Below are 21,598 nucleotides of genomic sequence, written 5' to 3'. Positions count from 1 at the left end.
GAGGGGCAGAGATCACACCATGAACCCAAGAAGCAGGGGAGCTGGTGCAGAGGAGCAGGGCAGGTGGGGGTGCAGGAGGGGCAAGAGTCACCTGAGAGACCTAGGAAGCAGGGGAGCAGGTACAGGAGAGCAGGTTAAGTGGGGAGCAGGAGGGACACGGGTAGCCTCAGGAGCTCAAGGAACAGGGGAGCTGGTGCAGGAGAGCATGGTAGATGGGGAGCAGAGGTGCAGGGTCACCCCAGGAGCCCAGGGAGCAGAGGAGCTGGTGCAGGTGAACAGGGTACATGGGGAGCAGAAATTGCAGGGGTCACCCCAGGAGATCAGGCAGCAGGGAGCTGGTGCAGGTGAGCAGGACAGGTGGGGAGCAGGAGGCGCAGGGGTCAGCCCCAGAGCACAGGCAGCAGGTGAGTTGGTGAAGGGGACCAAGGGTAAGTGGGGGAGCAGGAGGAGCAGGGGAGCTGGTGCAGGAGAGCAGAGGCAAGTGGAGTAGCAGGAGAGGCAGGGGTCACCCCAGGAGCCCAAGAAGCAGGGAGCCTTACAGGTGAGCAGGACAAGAGGGGAAACAGGAACGGTGGGGGTCACCCCAGGAGCCCAGGGAGCAGGGAGCTGGTGCAGGTGAGCAGGGCAGGAGGGGAGCAGGAGTGGCAGGAGTCATCCCAGGAGCACAGGCAGCAGGTGAGTTGGTGCAAGGGACCAGGGGTAAAAGGGTGTGCAGGTGGTTCACGGGTCTCCCCAGGAGCTTAGAGAGCAGGGGACCTGGTGCAGGAGGGCAGGGGCAGGTGGGGAGCAGGAGGGGCAGAGGTCACCCCAGCAGCTCAAGCAGCAACAGAGCTTTTGTAGGTGCGCAAGGCAGGTGGGGGACCAGAGGGGTAGGGGCCACCCTAAGAGCCCAGGAGCAGGGAAGCAGGTGCAGGAGAGCAGGGGCAGGTGGGGGAGCAGGAGGGGCAGGGGTTAGCCCGGGAGCACAGGCAGCAGGTGACCTGGTGCAGGGACCAGGGGTGGGGGGGGAGTAGGAGGTGCAGGGGTCACCACAGGATCTCGGGCAGCAGGGGAGTTGTTGCAGGTGCACAGGGCAGGTGGGGGAGCATAGGGGTAGGGGTCACCCCAGGTTCTCAGGGAGCATGGGAGCAGGTGCAGGTGAGCAGGGCAGGTGGGGGAGCAAGGGGGCAGGGGTCACCCCAGGATCTCAGGCAGCAGGGGAGCAGGTGCAAGGGAGCAGGGCAGGTGGGGGAGCAGGAGGGACAGGGGTCACCCAGGAGCTCAGGGTGCAGGGTGGCTGGTGCAGGGTAGCAAGGGCAGGCAGAGGAGCAAGAGGGGCAGTAGTCACCCCAGGAGAACAAGGAGAAGGGGAATTGAGAAGATGAATGGGCAAGTGGGGGAGCAGGACAGACTGGGATCACCCCAGGGCCCAGGAAGCAGGGGAGTTGGTACAGGAGAGCTGGGAGCCGGTGAAAGAGCAGGTGGGGCAGGGGTCACCCCAAGAGATCAGGGAGAAAGGGAGCGGGTGCAGGGGAGCAGGGCAGGTGGGGGAGCAGGGGACCAGGGGTCGCCCCAGGAGCCCAGGGAGCAGGGGAGCAGGTGCAGAGAAGTAGGTCAGGTGGGGGAGCAGGAGGGGCAGGGGTAACCCCAAGAGCCCAGGAAACAGTGGAGGTGGTGCAGGGGAGCACGGCAGGTGGGGGAGCAGGGGGCCAGGGGTCACACCAGGAGCCCAGGAGCAGGGGAGCAGATGCAGGGGAGCAGGGTCGGTGGGGAGCAGGAGGGGCAGGGGTGCGCTCAGATCTCAGCTCAGCGAAGCCCAGGAACGTGCCCCATCTCGGAGGCCCAGTGGGGCAGGGGGGTGCCACCTTGTTCCATAATCTCAGTGCCAAGGCCAGAGCGCCCAGCGGGGCTGGACTGGTCAGTGGGTGGCTGAGCCAGCACCGCCCACGCAGGGGCTAGGGTCAGGGCAACTAAGCCTTCTGGACCTGGGGATTGTGTGGCGGTGAGCCCGGGTGGGGAGCAGAGCCTCGCCAGGAAGGCCTCGGGACCCAGGGGAAGGGGGGCCACTCTAGGAAGGAGGGAGCCACGGGTTTCCAGTCAGGGCAGCAGCATGGTTCTGCAGGCCCCTGAGACCCGCCCGGGAGGGGGGTCGTGGCCAGCTGGGTCCCAGGGTGCAGGGCCGAGGATCCAGAGGCAGGAAGAACAAGGGGCCCATGGGGAGCCACAGGGAGGGCTGCCAGCCATGGTGGGCATCTGAGGGGCAGCTTCTGGGCCCTGAGCTGAGCAGCGGGTCCCAGGTCCAAGGGGCAGGCCGGCGGGTGTCGGCATCTGAGCTGCAGCCTACTTGCTGTCACCACGCAGGAGGGGACAGCCAGGGCAGGGCCACGCTCCCTCCCACACCGAGGGGCACACAGGCTCAAGGCAACCCTGGGTGCAGGAGGCCTGTGGGAGCTGCCCGGGCCCCAGAGCAGGAGTGGAAAAGACCGGGGCCAAGGGGGAAGCTGCCCTGAGGGACATCAGGATGCCATGCCTGGAAGGCCTGGGGCAGTCTCGACGGCTCGGGCAGGGACGGGATCTGGGGCCCGGGTGCTTCGGATCAGGGCTCCCACAGAGGCCATGGTCAGGTGGGGCAGCCAGAGAAAGCCTGAGTGGGGACCCAGGAGCCGAGGCCCTGGGGACGTGATCCAGGTGGTCACCCAGCACTGACCAGGCCGATGGGTCCAGGTTCTGTGGCCACAGAGAGCTGGGCCACGCGCCTAGTGTGCAGACTCCCTGAAGCACGTGGGCATGGTGCCCAGAGCCACCCCAGGCCAGGCACCCCTGAGACCCTGGGGGTCTCACAGCCTCCTCTCTTGCAGCCTCCACCACGGCCCCCTCGGTTTTCCCACTGGCCCCCAGCTGCGGGTCCACTTCCGGCTCCACGGTGGCCCTGGCCTGCCTGGTGTCAGGCTACTTCCCCGAGCCTGTAACTGTGTCCTGGAATTCCGGCTCCTTGACCAGCGGTGTGCACACCTTCCCGTCCGTCCTGCAGTCCTCAGGGCTCTACTCCCTCAGCAGCATGGTGACAGTGCCCTCCAGCAGGTGGCCCAGCGAGACCTTCACCTGCAACGTGGTCCACCCGGCCAGCAACACTAAAGTAGACAAGCCAGGTGAGACGCCTCAGAGAGGGGTCCACTCGGGGACAGGCCAGATCAGCTGTCTCTCCCGGACCCATGGCACCGGGGAATCACCTCAGTGTCCCCGCCCTCAGGGCCTCCCCTTTCTGGGAAGGTGACCTCTGGGCATGGCTGCCTGGTCCAGATGACCACAAGCTGCATTCCCCACTGCATTCCTGGGGCCCATTGGGTGCCACTGGTCGGGGATCCCCTCATGAGCTGGCCTGACCTAAGTTCACCCCATGACCTGTGCCCACCCCAGGCCCCCAATAACCCCTAGTCTGCTCTCTCTGCAGTGCCCAAAGAGTCCACCTGCAAGTGTATATCCCCATGCCCAGGTGAGTCAGCAGGGCCCTGCTCTGCACCCCAAGCAGATGGTGCACATCCAGGCACAGACTAATGGGGGAATGGGTGATCAAAAGGAAGTCACCCAAATGCTGACCCTAAATGTCTCCCATTCCAGTCCCTGAATCACTGGGAGGGCCTTCGGTCTTCATCTTTCCCCCGAAACCCAAGGACATCCTCAGGATTACCCGAACACCCGAGATCACCTGTGTGGTGTTAGATCTGGGCCGTGAGGACCCTGAGGTGCAGATCAGCTGGTTCGTGGATGGTAAGGAGGTGCACACAGCCAAGACGCAGCCTCGTGAGCAGCAGTTCAACAGCACCTACCGTGTGGTCAGCGTCCTCCCCATTGAGCACCAGGACTGGCTCACCGGAAAGGAGTTCAAGTGCAGAGTCAACCACATAGGCCTCCCGTCCCCCATCGAGAGGACCATCTCCAAAGCCAGAGGTGGGCAGCAGGGCAGAGGGGCTGCATGGAAGGAGATCTCCCCTGTAGGGTCCAGTCCTCCACCCTGATAGTGACCATCTGTGCTGACCCTTTACCCCACAGGGCAAGCCCATCAGCCCAGTGTGTATGTCCTGCCACCATCCCCAAAGGAGTTGTCATCCAGTGACACGGTCACCCTGACCTGCCTGATCAAAGACTTCTTCCCACCTGAGATTGATGTGGAGTGGCAGAGCAATGGACAGCCGGAGCCCGAGAGCAAGTACCACACGACTGCGCCCCAGCTGGACGAGGACGGGTCCTACTTCCTGTACAGCAAGCTCTCTGTGGACAAGAGCCGCTGGCAGCAGGGAGACCCCTTCACATGTGCGGTGATGCATGAAGCTCTACAGAACCACTACACAGATCTATCCCTCTCCCATTCTCCGGGTAAATGAGCAACACGCCCGGCACCCAGCAAGCCCCCCACCCTGGCTCTCAGGATCCCCTGAGGACACCTGAGCCCCCGTCCCTGTGTACATAACCCTGGGTAGGCACCCATCATGAAATAAAGCACCCAGAACTGCCCTGGGACCCTGCACGCTGTCATGGTTCTTTCCGGGACAGAGCCCAGGACACCCGGGCCCTGGGTGGTACGGGCAGGCCAGCTCTGAGTCTAAGGTGTCACCATTGGTGGGTGAGCTCTGCACCTCGAGTGGGGAGGGCTGCACAGGCTGCCACAACATGGGGCCAGGAGCTGCCTGAGGCTGGGGAGCGCACTTTGAAAGAGGTCCAACCCCTGTGGGCCCTCAATCCAGCCAGAAGCTAGCCAGGGCTGGGGTGTGTGGACGGGGACGGCAGTTGTTCTCCCCTCCAGGGCCTCTCAAGGAAATGAGCACGCAGACCTTCCCACCTCTGTACCGAGTTGTGGGACACTGGCCTGTCCTCATGCCCTGGGCTCCCTGGCCCCTGGGCCTGCGGAGAGCTCTGCTTGGTAGCTCTGTGTCAACACAGTAGCCATGCCTGTCCTGTCGGGAGTGAACAAGCCCTGTTTGCCCTCAGACATGACACTCCATCCATGTACAGCCCCCCACCCTGCCTCCAGTGAGGAGGTCCCACCTGAGTTCATTCCCCCTGGGACCAGGCCTGTCCCTCATGGGGACGCTCACCCCATGCTCCAGTGGGGCAGAGGCAGGGTGGCCTTGAGTGCCCAGGGTAGGGACCACTGGAGAACTCCACATGGACCCTGAGTCCAGATCCACTGAAAACAAGCCCATCGTGCTGAGCACTGCCACCTTCACACACACACACACACACACACACACACACACACACACACACACGCTACCCTAGGCCTCACACAGGACCAGCTGCAGTGCCCAGAGCAGAGCCAGTCTTGGGAACCCTCACCATGGACAACACCCTGGTCCCCACCCCCTCCAACACCCATCATCTGCTCAGCAGCTCATCCACACACTGACCACACCAACCTGCCCTCCTCTGCCCCAGGGAACCTACACCCCCTCTTGATGTGCACAAAACCCCCACAACCTAGCTTATCCTGATGCTCCCACCCACTTGTTCAGTAGGGACACTCCTTGTCACTCTGGGCCCTTCCCTGGGCCCTGGGCTCTGCTGACCCTCCACAAGGGCCTGGACCCCCAGGGCAAGAGGAGGTGTGGCAGTCAGGGCACCTTCTCCCCACAGGGTCCCTGCACAGGGCAGAGCAGAGAGGGAGCGGGTCCCCCATTGGCCTGGCCCAAGCGGTAGGGATGGGGTGCTGAGGCTGGCACCCAGGGTTGAAGATGGCTGTGACTGTCCCTAGGGAGTCTGCCCCTCCGCCGGCCCAGTACTGACCACCCCCTTCCTGTCCAGAGCTGATCCTGGATGACAGCTGTGCTGAGGACCAGGACGGGGAGCTGGACGGGCTGTGGACCACCATCTCCATCTTCATCACCCTCTTCCTGCTCAGCGTTTGCTATAGCGCCACTGTCACCCTCTTCAAGGTTGGCACACCCGTACTGTCCCTGGACTATGGCCCACTGTCCCATCGCTGTCCTCACCATGTGCCCACACATACCCCACAATGACCTACATGGTGATCCCTCACTTTCCCTACAGTGTCTCATCCTTGACCCCTCATGGCCCTTTCCTTTTTGTCTAGCAGTTCCCTCACTTTCTTCTCACTATATCCTCACTGTCTCCTCATTGTCTTTTCACTGTTTCCTCACTATCCGGTTCCCTTTTTGTCCTCACTGTACCCCCAGGGTCTACGCACTGTCCCATCACAATCTCCTCACTGTCTCCTCACTTTCCCCTCACTCTCCTCACACTATCTTCTCACTGTCCCCACATTGTTTCTTCACTACCCCACACTGTCTCCTCACTGTCCACTCACTGTCCTGTCATTGTCCACACACTGTCCACACACTGTCCTCATATTGCCTCCTCACTGCCATTCACTATATCCTCACTGTCCCCTCACTGTCTCTTCACTGTACACACATTGTCTCATACTATCTGCTCACTGTCCCCTCACTGTTCCCAAACTGGACCCTCACTGTCCACACCTTGTCTCATCACAGTCCCTTCACTGTGCATCACTGTCCCCTCACTGTCTCCACATGGTTCCCCACTGTCCTCATATTGTGCCTTCACTCCCTCTCATTGTTCCCACATTGTCTCCTTATTGTTCCCTCACTTTCATGACAGTCCCTCACTGTCTCCTCACTATTTCCTATGACATGTGTCCTCACTTTTGCCTCACTGTCTCCTCACTGTCCCATCACTGACTTCACAATGTACCCTCATTGTCTCCACAATGTCCCATCCTCACTGTCCCCACATGTTCCCTCACTGTCTCCTCACTATTTCCTCACTTTCCTATCGCTGACTCCACACATACTCTCACTGTCACCTCACTGTCCTGTCACTATCCAAACACTGTTCAGACACTTTCCTCTCACGATCTCCACACTGTCCCCAATTGTCTCCTTTTTGTCATCATTGTCTTCACAATAACCACACACTGTCCCTTCACTCTCCCCTTTCAGTCCTCTGTCTCCTCACTGTCTCCTGACTGTCCCCACATTGTCTCCTGTCTTTTCGCTCTCCTCACTGTCCATCACTGTCTGTCACTAACTCCTCATGATATACTCACTGTCTCCTCACTGTCTCATCACTCTCCACTCACAGTCCCATCACTACCCCTCACTGTTCCCACACTGTCCCCTCACTATCTCCTCAAAGTCCCCTTATTGTCCCCTTACTGTCCCCCATTGTCTCCAGACTGTCCCTCTCTGTCCCTGCACTGTCCACTCAGTCTTTTCCCTGTCTCCTCACTGTCTCCCCACTGTCTACACTATCCCAACTCTGTCCTATTGGTTTCTTCTCATTGTCCCCACACTGTCTCCTCACTGTCCAATCACTGTCCCTTGACTGTCCTCTAAGAGTCTGTTCACTGACTCCTTACTGTCTCCTCACTGTCACCTCATTTACTTTTCACTATACTCTCACTGTCTCCATACTGTCCCCTAACTCCACACTATCTCCTCACTGTCCCCACACTGTCTCCTCAAGGTCTCCTCACTGTCCCCAAATTATCTTTTTCTCTCCCCTCACTGTCTCAACAATGTCCCCTCTCTCTCCCCACAGTATCCCCAGATTGTCTCCTTACTGTTCCCTCACTGTCTACACACATCACCTCACTATCGCCTGTCCCCTCACAGTAACATCACTGTCTCCACACTGTCTCCTCACAGGACCCACATTGCCACCACAGTGTCCCATTACTATACTCACACTGTCCTCACACTGTCCCCTAAATGTCCTCTCACTGTCCCCACAGTGCCCCCCACACTATCTCTTCATTGTCCCCTCACCATCTCATAACTGTCTCATCACTGTCTCCTCAACTGTCTCCCCACAATATCTCAACAATGTCCCCTTACTCTCTCCACAATATCTCCACATTGTCTCCTTACTGTCCCCTCATATACACGATCACTTCACTGTCCTCTATACCCACACTGTCTCCTCAATTCCATCACAGTCTCCTCACTGTCTCCATACTGATCCTCACAGGACCCACACTGTCCCCACAGAGTCCCAACACTACCTCCTTACTGTAGCCTCACTGTCCCCTCACTACCCCCACACTGTCCCTTCTCTGTCCCATCCTTGTCCTCTCACTGTCTGCTCCCTCTCCCCACACCATCCCCTCCAGGACCCCCTCACAGTACCTAGCCTTGGGGACAGGAGCCTGGTCATGGAGGGAAGTGGTCCGTGGGGGTCCAGGCCAAGCTCACACCCACCTCTCCCTGATGCAGGTGAAGTGGATCTTCTCGTCAGTGGTGGAGCTGAAGCGCTCAATTGTCCCCGACTACAGGAACATGATCGGACAGGGGGCCTAGGGCCAGCCCTCTGGGATGGATGTCCAGCATTGCCCTAGACCCCATGTAGGAAAAGAGTGCCTTGGTTTGTGCCACTAGCCTGCTTCCAGGCCTGCTCCTCTGCCCTCTGACCTCAACAAGCTCTGACCTCACAGTCATCCTGGGCCTGTACCTCCACCATCTGGCCTTGTGGCTACCATGGGCTGTATCTTGCACTCTGGTTCACTGTCTGGAGAATCGAGGGAACACCAAGAATGTCCCCAACCTGAGCTGATGGACACCTGCTGGCCCCTCCTAGCAGCCACCAAGATACATCTGGGGCCATGTGGACACTGAGGCATAGGGCAGTATGGCCCCCAGGGGATGGCCCCTAGGTAGATCAGCTCATTCATACCCCCAGGAGACAGAGGGATGGAAATCCCAGTGTCTATCTGGGTAGGGTCTGGCCTCTGTGAACACTCCATCAAAGCCAGGCTCCAGAATGCTGGATGTCCCCAGACAGGCACGTTCTGGCACGTCGAGAGGAAGCCATGGGCCACTGTCACCCAACGGGGAAACTATGACATTTCGCTAATGGTCAGTCAGGTCTTCTACACCAGAGGAGACCACAGTGAGAAGGCCCAGCCCTGAGGCTGCTGAAGGAGCTCCACAGCTGCTGGACGACAACACTTGGGGAAGCAGTGATGTCACCCAGACACCCCTCCTGGAGAGGGACTGCTGACCCAGTCCCAGGCAGGGGGACGCAGGCTCCATGGACAGAGCTGGAGGGTCCTGGAGCGTCCTGGAGGGCCAAGGCAGCAGACCCAGCCCACTCTGTCCTGTGGCCTGGACCTGAGTCCCATGGGGCAGGAACTCCTGCTAGCTCGCAGTACCAGATGAGGAGCAAGGGTCAGAGAGAGAGCATACAGCCATGGGTAATGGCCGGGGGGCCCCTACGCCTGGATCTCTGCCTGTCCTGGAGCTACTGCAAAGTGGGAGCCCCTACATACCCTGAGATGGCCATGCCAGGGAGGAGAAACAGAGCCCCTGTGCCCCCTGGGAGAGAATGTGCAGGGATCACACAAACTAAAGCCACTGTTGTAGCTTGGCTAGCTTGTTTTAATCTCTTTACATTTCAGGAGCTCATTAATTTCCTTATAGTTTCTTTCTTTTCTTAAAGACAATAAAATCTAAAACTTCCAGATATCACTGGGGAAAGACTTCCTCTGTTGATGGGCTGGTGAAATCCACAGCCATGCCACACCATGCATTGGCTCCCTCCAGCCATGGGAGTCGGGTGGGGAGCAGACCCAGCCTGGGGCTGGAGACACAATGGCTACCCGCCCTGGCTGTGGACAAAGCAACAGGCATGTGTTGGGTGTGTATTAGTCAGTGCAGGCTACCAGACAAAGACCCTCATTCTGGCATCTTAAACCACATGCGTTTATGCTTTCACAGTCCTAGTAGCCAGCAGTGGGATATGCATGCCTCACAGGGCCCCTCTCCGTGTCCTCCCTGGCCAACCTCCTGTGCTGCCTGTATCCTGACACCTGCTCTTACAAGGACAGGAGTCCATATGGAGGACCAGCAATGCTGATGGGGCTAATGACCTCCTTTCACCTTGCTACCTCTCAAAGAACCCATCTCAAATGCAGCCACATTCTGAGGTCCTGGGTCAGGGCTCAAGACTTGAATTTGAGGGACACATTTAGGCCAACACAGGCCAGTTGGGTCGAGGCACGAGGACCAGTTGGGATCACAGGTGAAGGCCAGGCCAGGCAAGGCCATGGGGAGAGCATTGGCAAAGGTAAGCAAAGCAGGATGCCGGTCAAGTGATCAGGGCACTGGGTAAGGAGAGACCCTCAGGGGATGTCATGTGAACTCCACTTGGGGACAGAGACCGTGTTTTCCAGGTAAACAAGGAGTGAGGGCAGGGAGGGCACCAATGAAGACTCAGGAAGGGTTGTTCACACGCAGGTCTACTCAGGCCACAGATCTAGGGCCATCAATTACAGAGTTGAGATTCTGTCCTTGTGGTGACTGGGAGGTCTCAGGTCCAAGAGAGATGCCCCTGGATTGTAGGGGACACACACTACTCAGAGGCAGAGGCAGGACCATACTTCCCAGCTCTTTCCAGTAAGGTATCCAGGGAAGGGAGGTGGGGATGTTGGCAGCATTGGGCTTTCCCAGGCCAGCAGGAGGCTGAGGGGCCAGGAGCCGAGCCACCGTCCATTCTGGCACCAGTGGGAGTGGGGAGCGGGCTCTGAGTCTGCAGTCCGATAGTGCAGCCTGAGGAAGAACACAGATCTTGATCAGCATGTCCGCAGCCCCCTGGGATGGTCAGGAAACACCCTTCCAGCTCCCTGTGGGTGACAGGGAATTGTCTGCAGAACAGGGGCTGTCTCACCAGTGGCCAGGGCGGCAGGAGAGGCAGCTACAGACTCCTGGCCTGGGACCCACAAATTTCCTGCCACAGAGAGCACATCCAGGAGAACGACCCAGCCCTCAGGGACCCTGGAGGCTCCAGGTTACCATCCTGAGGCTCACGCCCACCCTCCTGCCCCTTCACACTACACATCTACCTGAAAAGCCTATTTGCCAGTGTCCACACAACCTGTCCAGCCCTCTCTTACTCTGCATGCCAGCACCTGCCCCACTCCCATTCCCTGGAACAATGATCATCCCACATCCCACCCACCACTCCCAAGGGTATGGCAGGATCTCCCATAACAGGAGGACCTCATGTCCTCCTTGTTGACACCAAGCCCAGACAGAGCTACACTCTCACCCTCAGGGCTATGATGCCTACCCTGTGAGTACAACTGCTCACAGGCTCTAGGGCTTCCATATGTGACCCTCAAATATTGTCCGAGCATGCAGACACCCCTCACATCTCCACATGCATCTGGTCACCCACACACAGAATACAAGATTTACACAAGCTTCAGAGACTATGCATCAAACAGCACAAGAGTAACAGACCAGAGGAAATAGATGAGAAGTAGGAGACAGAGACCCAGCATAACAGACCCAGGAAGAGAAGGATGAGAGATAAAGGAAAGAGCCCCAGAGTCACACAAACAGGAGGAGAATGAAAAGAAGTAGGTGATAGAGGCCCAGAGACAAAGAACCATGAAGAGAAAGATGGTAACTAAGAGATAGAGACCCAGAGTTAAAGGACCAAGACAAGAGTGAGTACTTTCTTTTTTTTTTTTTTTTGAGTGAGTACTTTCACATACAGACCCAGAGTCACACAACCAGGAGGTGAATGATGGAAGGTAAGAGATAGAGACCCAGAATCACACGCAAAAAAAGGAAAATGTTCATGTCTTTTGCCCATTTCATGATTGGATTGTTTGTTTCTTTGCTGTTGAGTTTAATAAGTTCTTTATACATCTTGGATACTAGCCCTTTATCTGATAGGTCATTTGCAAGTATCTTCTCCCATCTGTAGGTTGTCTTTTCATTTTGTTGACTGTTTCTTTTGCTGTGCAGAAGCTTTTTATCTTGATGAAGTCCCAATAGTTCATTTTTGCTTTTGTTTATCTTGCCTTCATGGATGTATCTTGCAAGAAGTTACTGTGGCCAAGTTAAAAAAAAGGTGTTGCCTGTGTTCTCCTCTAGGATTTTGATGGAATCTTGTCTCACATTTAGATCTTTCATCCATTTTGAGTTTATCTTTGTGTATGGTGCAAGAGAGTGGCTAGTTTCATTCGTCTGCATGTGGATGTCCAATTTTCCCAGCACCGGGTGTTATTCTATATGTTGGCAAATTGAACACCAATAAAAAATAAATTTATAAGAAAAAGGAAAATGGTGAGAGATAAGAGATAGAGGACTAGAGTCACAGAACCAGGAGGTGAATGGCGAGAGGTAAGAGTTAGAGAACTAGAGTTACAGAACCAGACGATGAATGCTGAGATATTATAGAGACACAGAACCAGAAGATTGATGAGAGGTAAGAGATACAGACCAAGAGTCAAGAAGCAGGATGTGAATGATGAGGAGAAACAGAAACCCAGAGTCGCAGAGACATTAAGAGATTGATGACCCATAAGAGATAAAGACCTAGAGACAAAGAGCCAAGGAGCTTGATGAGAGTAAGATAAGGAGACAGGTCAAATAAACAGGAGGAGAAATGAGAAGTTAGAAATAGAGGCACAGAGTCGCAGAAGTAGGAGGAGTAGATGAATGGTGAGAGATAGAGACCCAGAGTCAAATAGCCTGGAATAGAATTGAGGGTAACAGATAGAGACCTGGAGTGAAAGAACAATTTAGAGAAATGAGAAATAAGAGATAGAGACTGAGGGTCACAGAAGCAGGAGAAGAACGATGGAAACTAAGAGAGAGACCCAGAGTTACAGAACCAAGAGAAGGGTGATGTTGCAGATATAGATCCAGAGTCACAGACAAGGAGGTGAATGATGAGGTAAGAGATAGAGACTAGAGCTATTGAACCAAGAGGTGAATGATGAGAGGTATTTTAGATACCCATAGTCACATAACCAGGAGCAGAGTGATGAGAGGTAAGAGATAGAGAACCAGATCAAGATCCAGGAGGTGAATGATGAAGTAAAAGATAGAAACCTATAGTCATAGAAATGGGAAGTTAGATGAGTGGTAAGAGATAGAGACCCAGTGTCACAGAGCCAGGAGGAGATTGATGAGAGGAAAGAGATAGAGACCCAGAGACTCAGAGCAAAGAGGAAATTGATGAGAGTAAGGGAAAGAGGCACAAGGTCAAATAACCAGGAGGAGAGATGAGAGGTAAGAGATAGAAACCCAGAGTCACAGAACTTGGAGTAGATGAGTGTTGAGAGATAGAGACCCAGAGTCTCAGAGCAGGAGGAATTGACGAGTGGTAAGAGACAGAGACGTGGAATCACACAAGAGGAGGCAAATGAAAAGAGGTAAGAGATAGAGACCCGGAGCCATGGAACCATTTAGAGACATGAGAAGTAATAGATACAGACTAAGGGCCACAGAAGCAAGAGAGGAATGATGAAAGGTAAGAGACAGAGACCCAGTATCATAGAACCAGCAAGAAATAATAAGAGATAATAGATCCCCAGAGCTCAGAACAAGGAGATTAATGAGAGGTAGGAGATAGACAGCAGGGTCACAGAACAAGAAAGGATTGATGACAGGTAAGCGATAGAGATCCAGGGCCACAGAGACAGGACTAGATTGATGAGAGGTAAGAAACTGTGACACAACATAGATCAGTGGAACAGAATAGAGAATCCAGAAGTGGACCCTGAACTTTATGGGCAACTAATATTCGATAAAGGAGGAAAGACTATCCATTGGAAGAAAGACAGTCTCTTCAATAAATGGTGCTGGGAAAATTGGACATCCACATGCAGAAGAATGAAACTAGACCACTCTCTTTCACCATACACAAAGATAAACTCAAAATGGATGAAAGATCTAAATGTGAGACACGATTCCATCAAAATCCTAGAGAAGAACACAGGCAACACCCTTTTTGAACTCGGCCATAGTAACTTCTTGCAAGATACATCCACGAAGGCAAAAGAAACAAAAGCAAAAATGAACTATTGGGACTTCATCAAGATAAGAAGCTTTTGCACAGCAAAGGATACAGTCAACAAAACTCAAAGACAACCTACAGAATGGGAGAAGATATTTGCAAATGACATATCAGATAAAGGGCTAGTTTCCAAGATCTATAAAGAACTTATTAAACTCAACACCAAAGAAACAAACAATCCAATCATGAAATGGGCAAAAGACATGAACAGAAATCTCACAGAGGAAGACATAGACATGGCCAACATGCATATGAGAAAATGCTCTGCATCACTTGCCATCAGGGAAATACAAATGAAAACTACAATGAGATACCACCTCACACCAGTGAGAATGGGGAAAATTAACAAGGCAGGAAACAACAAATGTTGGAGAGGATGCGGAGAAAAGGGAACCCTCTTACACTGTTGGTGGGAATGTGAACTGGTGCAGCCACTCTGGAAAACTGTGTGGAGGTTCCTCAAACAGTTAAAAATAGACCTGCCCTACGACCCAGCAATTGCACTGTTGGGGATTTACCCCAAAGATACAAATGCAATGAAACGCCGGGACACCTGCACCCCGATGTTTCTAGCAGCAATGGCCACGATAGCCACACTGTGGAAGGAGCCTCGGTGTCCATCAGAAGATGAATGGATAAAGAAGATGTGGTTTATGTATACAATGGAATATTACTCAGCTATTAGAAATGACAAATACCCACCATTTGCTTCAACGTGGATGGAACTGGAGGGTATTATACTGAGTGAAGTAAGTCAGTCGGAGAAGGACAAACATTATATGTTCTCATTCATTTGGGGAATATAAATAATAGTGAAAGGGAAAATAAGGGAAGGGAGAAGAAATGTGTGGGAAATATCAGAAAGGGAGACAGAACGTAAAGACTGCTAACTCTGGGAAACGAACTAGGGGTGGTAGAAGGGGAGGAGGGCGGGGGGTGGGAGTGAATGGGTGACGGGCACTGGGTGTTATTCTGTATGTTAGTAAATTGAACACCAATAAAAAAAAAAAAGAAAAAAAAAGAATAAATAAAAGAAATCTTTAAAAAAAAAAAAAAGAAAGAAACTGTGACACACAAAGAGATGGAAAAATATTCCATGCTCATGGATTGGAAGAATTAATATTGTGAAAATCTCAATGCTACTCAGAGCAATTTACACATTTAATGCAATCCTATCAAAATGCCATGAACATTCTTCACAGAGTTGGAACAAATCATCTTAAGATCTGTGTGGAATCAGTAAAGACCCCCAATAGCCAAGGGAATATTGAAAAAGGAAACCAGAGCCGGGGCATCACAATGACAGATTTCAGATTGTACTACAAAGCTGTGGTCATCAAGACAGTGTGGTACTGGCACAAAAACAGACACATAGATCAATGGAACAGAATAGAGAACCCAGAAGTGGACCCTCAACTTTCTTTGGGGTAAATCCCCAGCAGTGCAATTGCTGGGTCGTAGGGCAGGTCTATTTTTAACTCTTTGAGGAACCTCCACACAGTTTTCCAGAGTGGCTGCACCAGGTCACATTCCCACCAACAGTGCAAGAGGGTTCCCCTTTCTCCACATCCTCTCCAACATTTGTGGTTTCCTGCCTTGTTAATTTTCTCCATTCTCACTGGTGTGAGGTGGGCTCTCATTGTGGTTTTGATTTGTATTTTCCTGATGGCAAGTGATGCAGAGCATTTTCTCATGTGCCTGTTGGCCATGTCTATGTCTTCCTCTGTGAGATTTCTGTTCATGTCTTTTGCCCATTTCATGATTGCATTGCTTATTTCTTTGCTGGTGAGTTTCATAAGCTCTTTAAAGATCTTGGATACTATCCCTTCATCTGATAGGTCATTTGCAAATATCTTCTCCCATTCTGTAGGTTGTATTGTAGTTTTGTTCACTGTTTATTTTGCTGTGCAAAAGTTTCTTATCTTGATGAAGTCCCAATAGTTCATTTTTGCTTTTGTTTCTTTTGCCTTCGTGGATGTATCTTGCAAGAAGTTACTGTGGCCAAGTTCAAAAAGGTGTTGCCTGTGTTCTCCTCTAGGATTTTGATGGAATCGTGTCTCACATTTAGATCTTTCATCCATTTTGAGTTTATCTTTGTGTATGGTGAAAGAGAGTGGTCTAGTTTCATTCTTCTGCATGTGGATGTCCAATGTTCCCAACACCATTTATTGAAGAGACTGTCTTTCTTCCAGTGGAGAGTCTTTCTTCCTTTGTCGAATATTAGTTGACCATAAAGTTCAGGGTCCACTTCTGGGTTCTCTATTCTGTTCCATTGATCTATGTGTCTGTTTTTGTGCCAGGACCACACTATCTTGATGACCACAGCTTTATAGTACAACCTGAAATTGGCATTGTGATGCCCCCTGCTCTGGTTTTCTTTTTAAGTATTCATCTGGCTATTGGGGGTCTTTACTGATTCCACACAAATCTTAAGATGATTTGTTCGAACTCTCTTTAGAAAGTCCATGGTATTTTGATAGGGATTGCATTAAACATGTAAATTGCCCTGAGTAGCATTGAGATTTTCACAATATTAATTCTTCCAATCCATGAGCATGGAATAATTTTCCATCTATTTGTGTCTTCCTCAATTTCTTTCAGAAGTGTTCTAGGGATCCCTGGGTGGCGCAGCGGTTTGGTGCCTGCCTTTGTCCCAGGGTGCGATCCTGGAGACCCGGGATCGAATCCCACGTCGGGCTCCCGGTGCATGGAGCTTACTTCTCCCGATGCTTATGTCTCTGCCTCTCTCTCTCTCTCTCTCTCTCTCTCTCTCTCCTCTCTCTCTCTCTCTGTGACTATCATAAATAAATTTTTAAAAATTAAAAAAAAATTTAGAAGTGTTCTATAGTTTTTAGGGTATAGATCCTTTACCTCTTTAGTTAGGTTTATTCTTCGGTATCTTATGCTTTGGGATGCAATTGTAAATGGGATTGACTCCTTAATTTCTCTTTCTTCAGGCTCATTGTTAGTGTATAGAAATTCCACCGATGGAAATATCAGAAAGGGAGACAGAATATGAGAGACTCCTAACTCTGAGAAACGAACTAGGGGTGGCAGAAAGGGAGGTGGGTGGGGGTGGGGGTGACTGGGTGATGGGCACTGAGGGGGGCACTTGATGGGATGAGCACTGGGTGTTATTCTATATGTTGGCAAATTGAACACCAATAAAAAATAAATTTATTTAAAAAAGTAAATGTCACTGATGGGGATCCCTGGTTGGCTCAGCGGTTCAGCACCTGCGTTTGGCCCAGGGCGAGATCCTGGAGTCCCGGGATCGAGTTCCCTGTCAGGCTCCCGGCATGGAGCCTGCTTCTCCCTCTGCCTGTGTCTCTGCCTCTCTCTCTCTCTCTCTCTCTCTCTCTCTCATAGATAATTAAATAAAATCGTTAAAAAAAAAAAAAGAAATGCCACTGATTTCTGGGCATTGATTTTGTATCCTGCCACACTGTCAAATTGCTGGATGAGTTCTAGCAACCTTGGGGTGGAGTCTTTTGGGTTTTCTATGTACAGGATCATGGCATCTGTGAAGAGGGAGAATTTGATTGCTTCTTTACCAATTTGAATGTCTTTTATTTCTTTTTGTTGCCTGATAGCTGACGCTAGGACTTCCATTACTATGTTGAATAGCAATGATGAGAGTGGACATCTCTGTCATGTTCCTGATCTAAGGGGAAAGGCTCCCGGAGTTTCCTCATTGAGAACGATATTTGCTGTGGGCTTTTTGTAGATGGCTTTTAAGATGCTGAGGAATGTTCCCTCTATCCCTTCACTCTGAAGAGCTTTGTTCAGGAATGGATGCTGTATTTTGTCAAATGCTTTCTCCGCATCTATGGAGAGGATCCTATGGTTCCTGTCCTTTCTTTTGTTAATGTTGTATATCACATTGACTGACTTGCAGATGTTGAACCAGCCTTGTATTCTGGGGATAAATCCCACTTTGTCATGGTGAATAACTTTCTTAATGTACTGTTGGGTCCTATTGGCTAGTATCTTGTTGAGAATTTTTGCATCTGTGTTCATCAGGGATATTGGTCTATAATTCTCCTTTTTGGTGGTGTCTTTCTCTGGTTTTGGAATTAAGGAGATGCTGGCCTCATAAAATGAGTTTGGAAGTACTCCATCTCTTTCTATCTTTCGGAACAGCTTCAGTAGAATAAGTATTGTTTCTTCTTCAAATGTTTGATAGAATTCCCCTGGGAAGCCATCGGCCCTGGACTTTTGTGTCTTGGGAGTTTTTGTTTCTAATTTTATTTTTAATAATAAATTTATTTTTTTTAATTTTTATTTATTTATGATAGTAACAGAGAGAGAGGCAGAGACACAGGCAGAGGGAGAAGCAGGCTCCATGCACCGGGAGCCCGATGTGGGATTCGATCCCGGGTCTCCAGGATCGCGCCCTGGACCAAAGGCAGGCGCCAAACCACTGCGCCACCCAGTGATCCCTAAATTTATTTTTTTATTGGTATTCAATTTGTCAACATACAGAATAACACCCAGTGCTCATCCCATCAAGTGCCCCCCTCAGTGCCTGTCATCCATTCACCCCCACCCCCCACCCTCCTCCCCTTCCACCACCCCTAGTTCATTTCCCAGAGTTAGGAGTCTTTATGTTCCATCTCCCTTTCTGATATTGCCTACCCATTTGATCTCTCCTTTTTCATTTGTGATTTTATTAATTAGAACCTTTTCTCTATTGTTTTTAATAAGGCTGGCTAATGGTTTATCTATCTTATTAATAATTGCTAAGAACCAACTCCTGGTTTTCTTGATCTGTTCTACAGTTCTTGTGGTCCCTATTTCATTGAGTTCTGCTTGAACCTTTATTAACCCTCTTCTTCTGCTTGGTGTAGGTTTTATTTGCTGTATTTTCTCCAGTTCCTTTAGGTTTGAGGTTAGCTTGTGTTTTTGAGTTTTTTCCAATTTTTTGAGGGATGCTTGTATTACAATGTATTTCTCTCTCTCAGGACTGCTTTGTCTGTATCCCAAAGATTTTGAATGGTTATATCTTCATTCTCATTAGTTTCCATGAATCTTTTAATTCTTCTCTAATTTTCTGAATGACCCTGTCATCTTTTAGCAGGATGCTCTTTAACCTTCAAGTGTTTGAATTTCTTCCAATTTTATTCTTGTAATTGAGTTCTAGTTTCAAAGCATTCTGGTCTGAAAGTAGGCAGGGGACAATCCCAATCTTTTGGTATCATTTAAGACCTGATGTGTGACCCAGTATGTGGTCTATCCTGGAGAAAGTTCCATGTGCTCTTGAGAAGAATGTGTATTCATTTGCGTTTGGATGTAAAGTTCTGTAAATATCTGTGAAATCCATCTGGTCCAGTGTATCATTTAAAGCTCTTGTTTCTTTGGAGATGTTGTGCTTAGAAGACCTGTCATTTGCATAAAGCGCCATGTTGAACCCTCCCAGTATAAATGTATTATTATCTAAGTATGTCTTAACTTTGTTTATTAAATGATCAATATACTTGGCAGCTCCCACATTCGGGGCATAAATATTCATTATTGTTAGGTCCTCTTGTTGGATAGATCCTTTAAGTATGATATAGTGTCCCTCTTCATCTCTTACTACAGTCTTTGGGATAAACTTTATCTGATATGAGGATGGCTACCCCTGTTTTCTTTTGAGGACCATTTGTTTTTTGTTTTTTTTTAATAAATTTATTTTTTATTGGTGTTCAATTTACCAACATACAGAATAACACCCAATGCTCATCCCGTCAAGTTCCCCCCTCAGTGCCCATCACCCATTCACCACCACCCCCCACCCTCCTCCCCTTCCACCACCCCTAGCTCATTTCCCAGAGTTAGGAGTCTTTATGTTATGTCTCCCTTTCTGATATTTCCCATACATTTCTTCTCCCTTCCCTTATATTCCCTTTCACTATTATTTATATTCCCCAAATGAATGAGAACATACAATGTTTGTCCTTCTCCGATTGACTTACTTCACTCAACATAATACCCTCCAGTTCCATCCACGTTGAAGCAAATGGTGGGTATTTGTCATTTCTAATGGCTGAGTAATATTCCATTGTACACATAAACCACATCTTTATCCATTCATCTTTTGATGGACACCGAGGCTCCTTCCACAGTTTGGCTATTGTGGACATTGCTGCTATAAACATCGGGGGGCAGGTGTCCTGGCGTTTCACTGCATCTGAATCATTGGGGTAAATCCCCAACAGTGCAATTGCTGGGTCGTAGGGCAGGTCTATTTTTATCTCTTTGAGGAACCTCCACACAGTTTTCCAGAGTGGCTGCACCAGTTCACATTCCCACCAACAGTGTAAGAGGGTTCCCTTTTCTCCGCATCCTCTCCAACATTTGTTGTTTCCTGCCTTGTTAATTTTCCCCATTCCCACTGGTGTGAGGTGGTATCTCATTGTGGTTTTGATTTGTATTTCCCTGATGGCAAGTGATGCGGAGCATTTTCTCATGTGCATATTGGCCATGTCTATGTCTTTCTCTGTGAGATTTCTGTTCATGTCTTTTGCCCATTTCATGATTGGATTGTTTGTTTCTTTGCTGTTGAGTTTAATAAGTTCTTTATAGATCTTGGAAACTAGCCCTTTATCTGATATGTCATTTGCAAATATCTTCTCCCATTCTGTAGGTTGTCTTTTAGTTTTGTTGACTGTATCCTTTGCTGTGCAAAAGTTTCTTATCTTGATGAAGTCCCAATAGTTCATTTTTGCTTTTGTTTCTTTTGCCTTCGTGGATGTATCTTGCAAGAAGTTACTGTGGCCAAGTTCAAAAAGGTGTTGCCTGTGTTCTCCTCTAGGATTTTGATGGAATCTTGTCTCACATTTAGATCTTTCATTTGAATGATAAATGGTACTCCAACCTTTCATTTTCAGGCTCTAGGTGTCCTTACATCTAAAATGAGTCTCTTCAGAACATGAGAGACTCCTAATTCTGGGAAAGGAACAAGAGGTGGTAGAAAGGGAGGTGAGCAGGGTGTCGGGTGACTGGGCTGCGGGCACTGAGGGGGCACTTGATGGGATGAGCACTGGGTGTTATTCTGTATGTTGGCAAATTGAATATCAATAAAAAATAATTTTATTATTTAAAAATATTAAATATTAATTAATTAATTCATTAATTAATTAAAATAAAATAAAATAAATAAAACAAGTCTCTTGTAGACAGCAAATAGATGGGTCTTGCCTTTTTATCCAGTCTGAAACCCTGCATCTTTTGTGATGGGATCTTTAAGCACATTCACGTTCAGAGTTACTATTGAAAGATATGAATTTAGTGTCATCATAATACCTATTCAGTCCCTGTTTCATGGATTGTTTCTTTGGACTTCCTCTTTCTTTTACAGAGCCCCCCTTCATATTTCTTGCAAAGCTGGTTTAGTGGTCACATATTCTTTCAGTTTCTGCCTATCTTGGAAGCTCTTTATCTCTCTTATTCTGAATGAGAGCCTTGCTGGATAAAGTATTCTTGGCTGTATGTTCTTCTCATTTAGGACCCTGAATATATCCTGCCAATCCTTTCTGGCCTGCCAGGTCTCTGTGGAGAGGTCTGCTGTTAATCTGATATATTAAGATATAGTGACCTAGAATCACAAAACCAGGAGAAAATAATGAGAGGTAAGAGTTTGTAATCCAAAGTCACAGAACCATGAGGTGAATAATGAGTGGTAAGAAATAAAGACCCAGTGACACCTGGGTGACTCTGCGGTTTAGTGCCTGCCTTCAGCCCAGGGCATGATCCTGAAGTCCCAGGATTGAGTCCCACATCGGGATCC

The 21,598-nt window shown here is 50.2% G+C and overlaps 1 gene segment (V, D, J or C); it reads left to right on the top strand.

Moving 5' to 3' along the window:
• The first annotated feature begins 205 nt into the window (after positions 1 to 205).
• The window catches only part of LOC112658006 (immunoglobulin heavy constant gamma 2-like), a 35,652-nt gene continuing 14,259 nt past the window's right edge, over positions 206 to 21,598 (top strand). The window contains 2 exon segments of the C gene segment in view: positions 206 to 344; positions 2,838 to 3,128. Coding sequence covers positions 206 to 344; positions 2,838 to 3,128 — 430 coding nt within the window.

This window comes from Canis lupus, chromosome 8, assembly GCF_003254725.2.
Source record: "Canis lupus dingo isolate Sandy chromosome 8, ASM325472v2, whole genome shotgun sequence".
In the NCBI taxonomy this organism is placed as follows: domain Eukaryota; kingdom Metazoa; phylum Chordata; class Mammalia; order Carnivora; family Canidae; genus Canis; species Canis lupus.
Note: the sequence above shows the minus strand (reverse complement) of the source record. Positions and strands in the feature narration are given on the sequence as shown.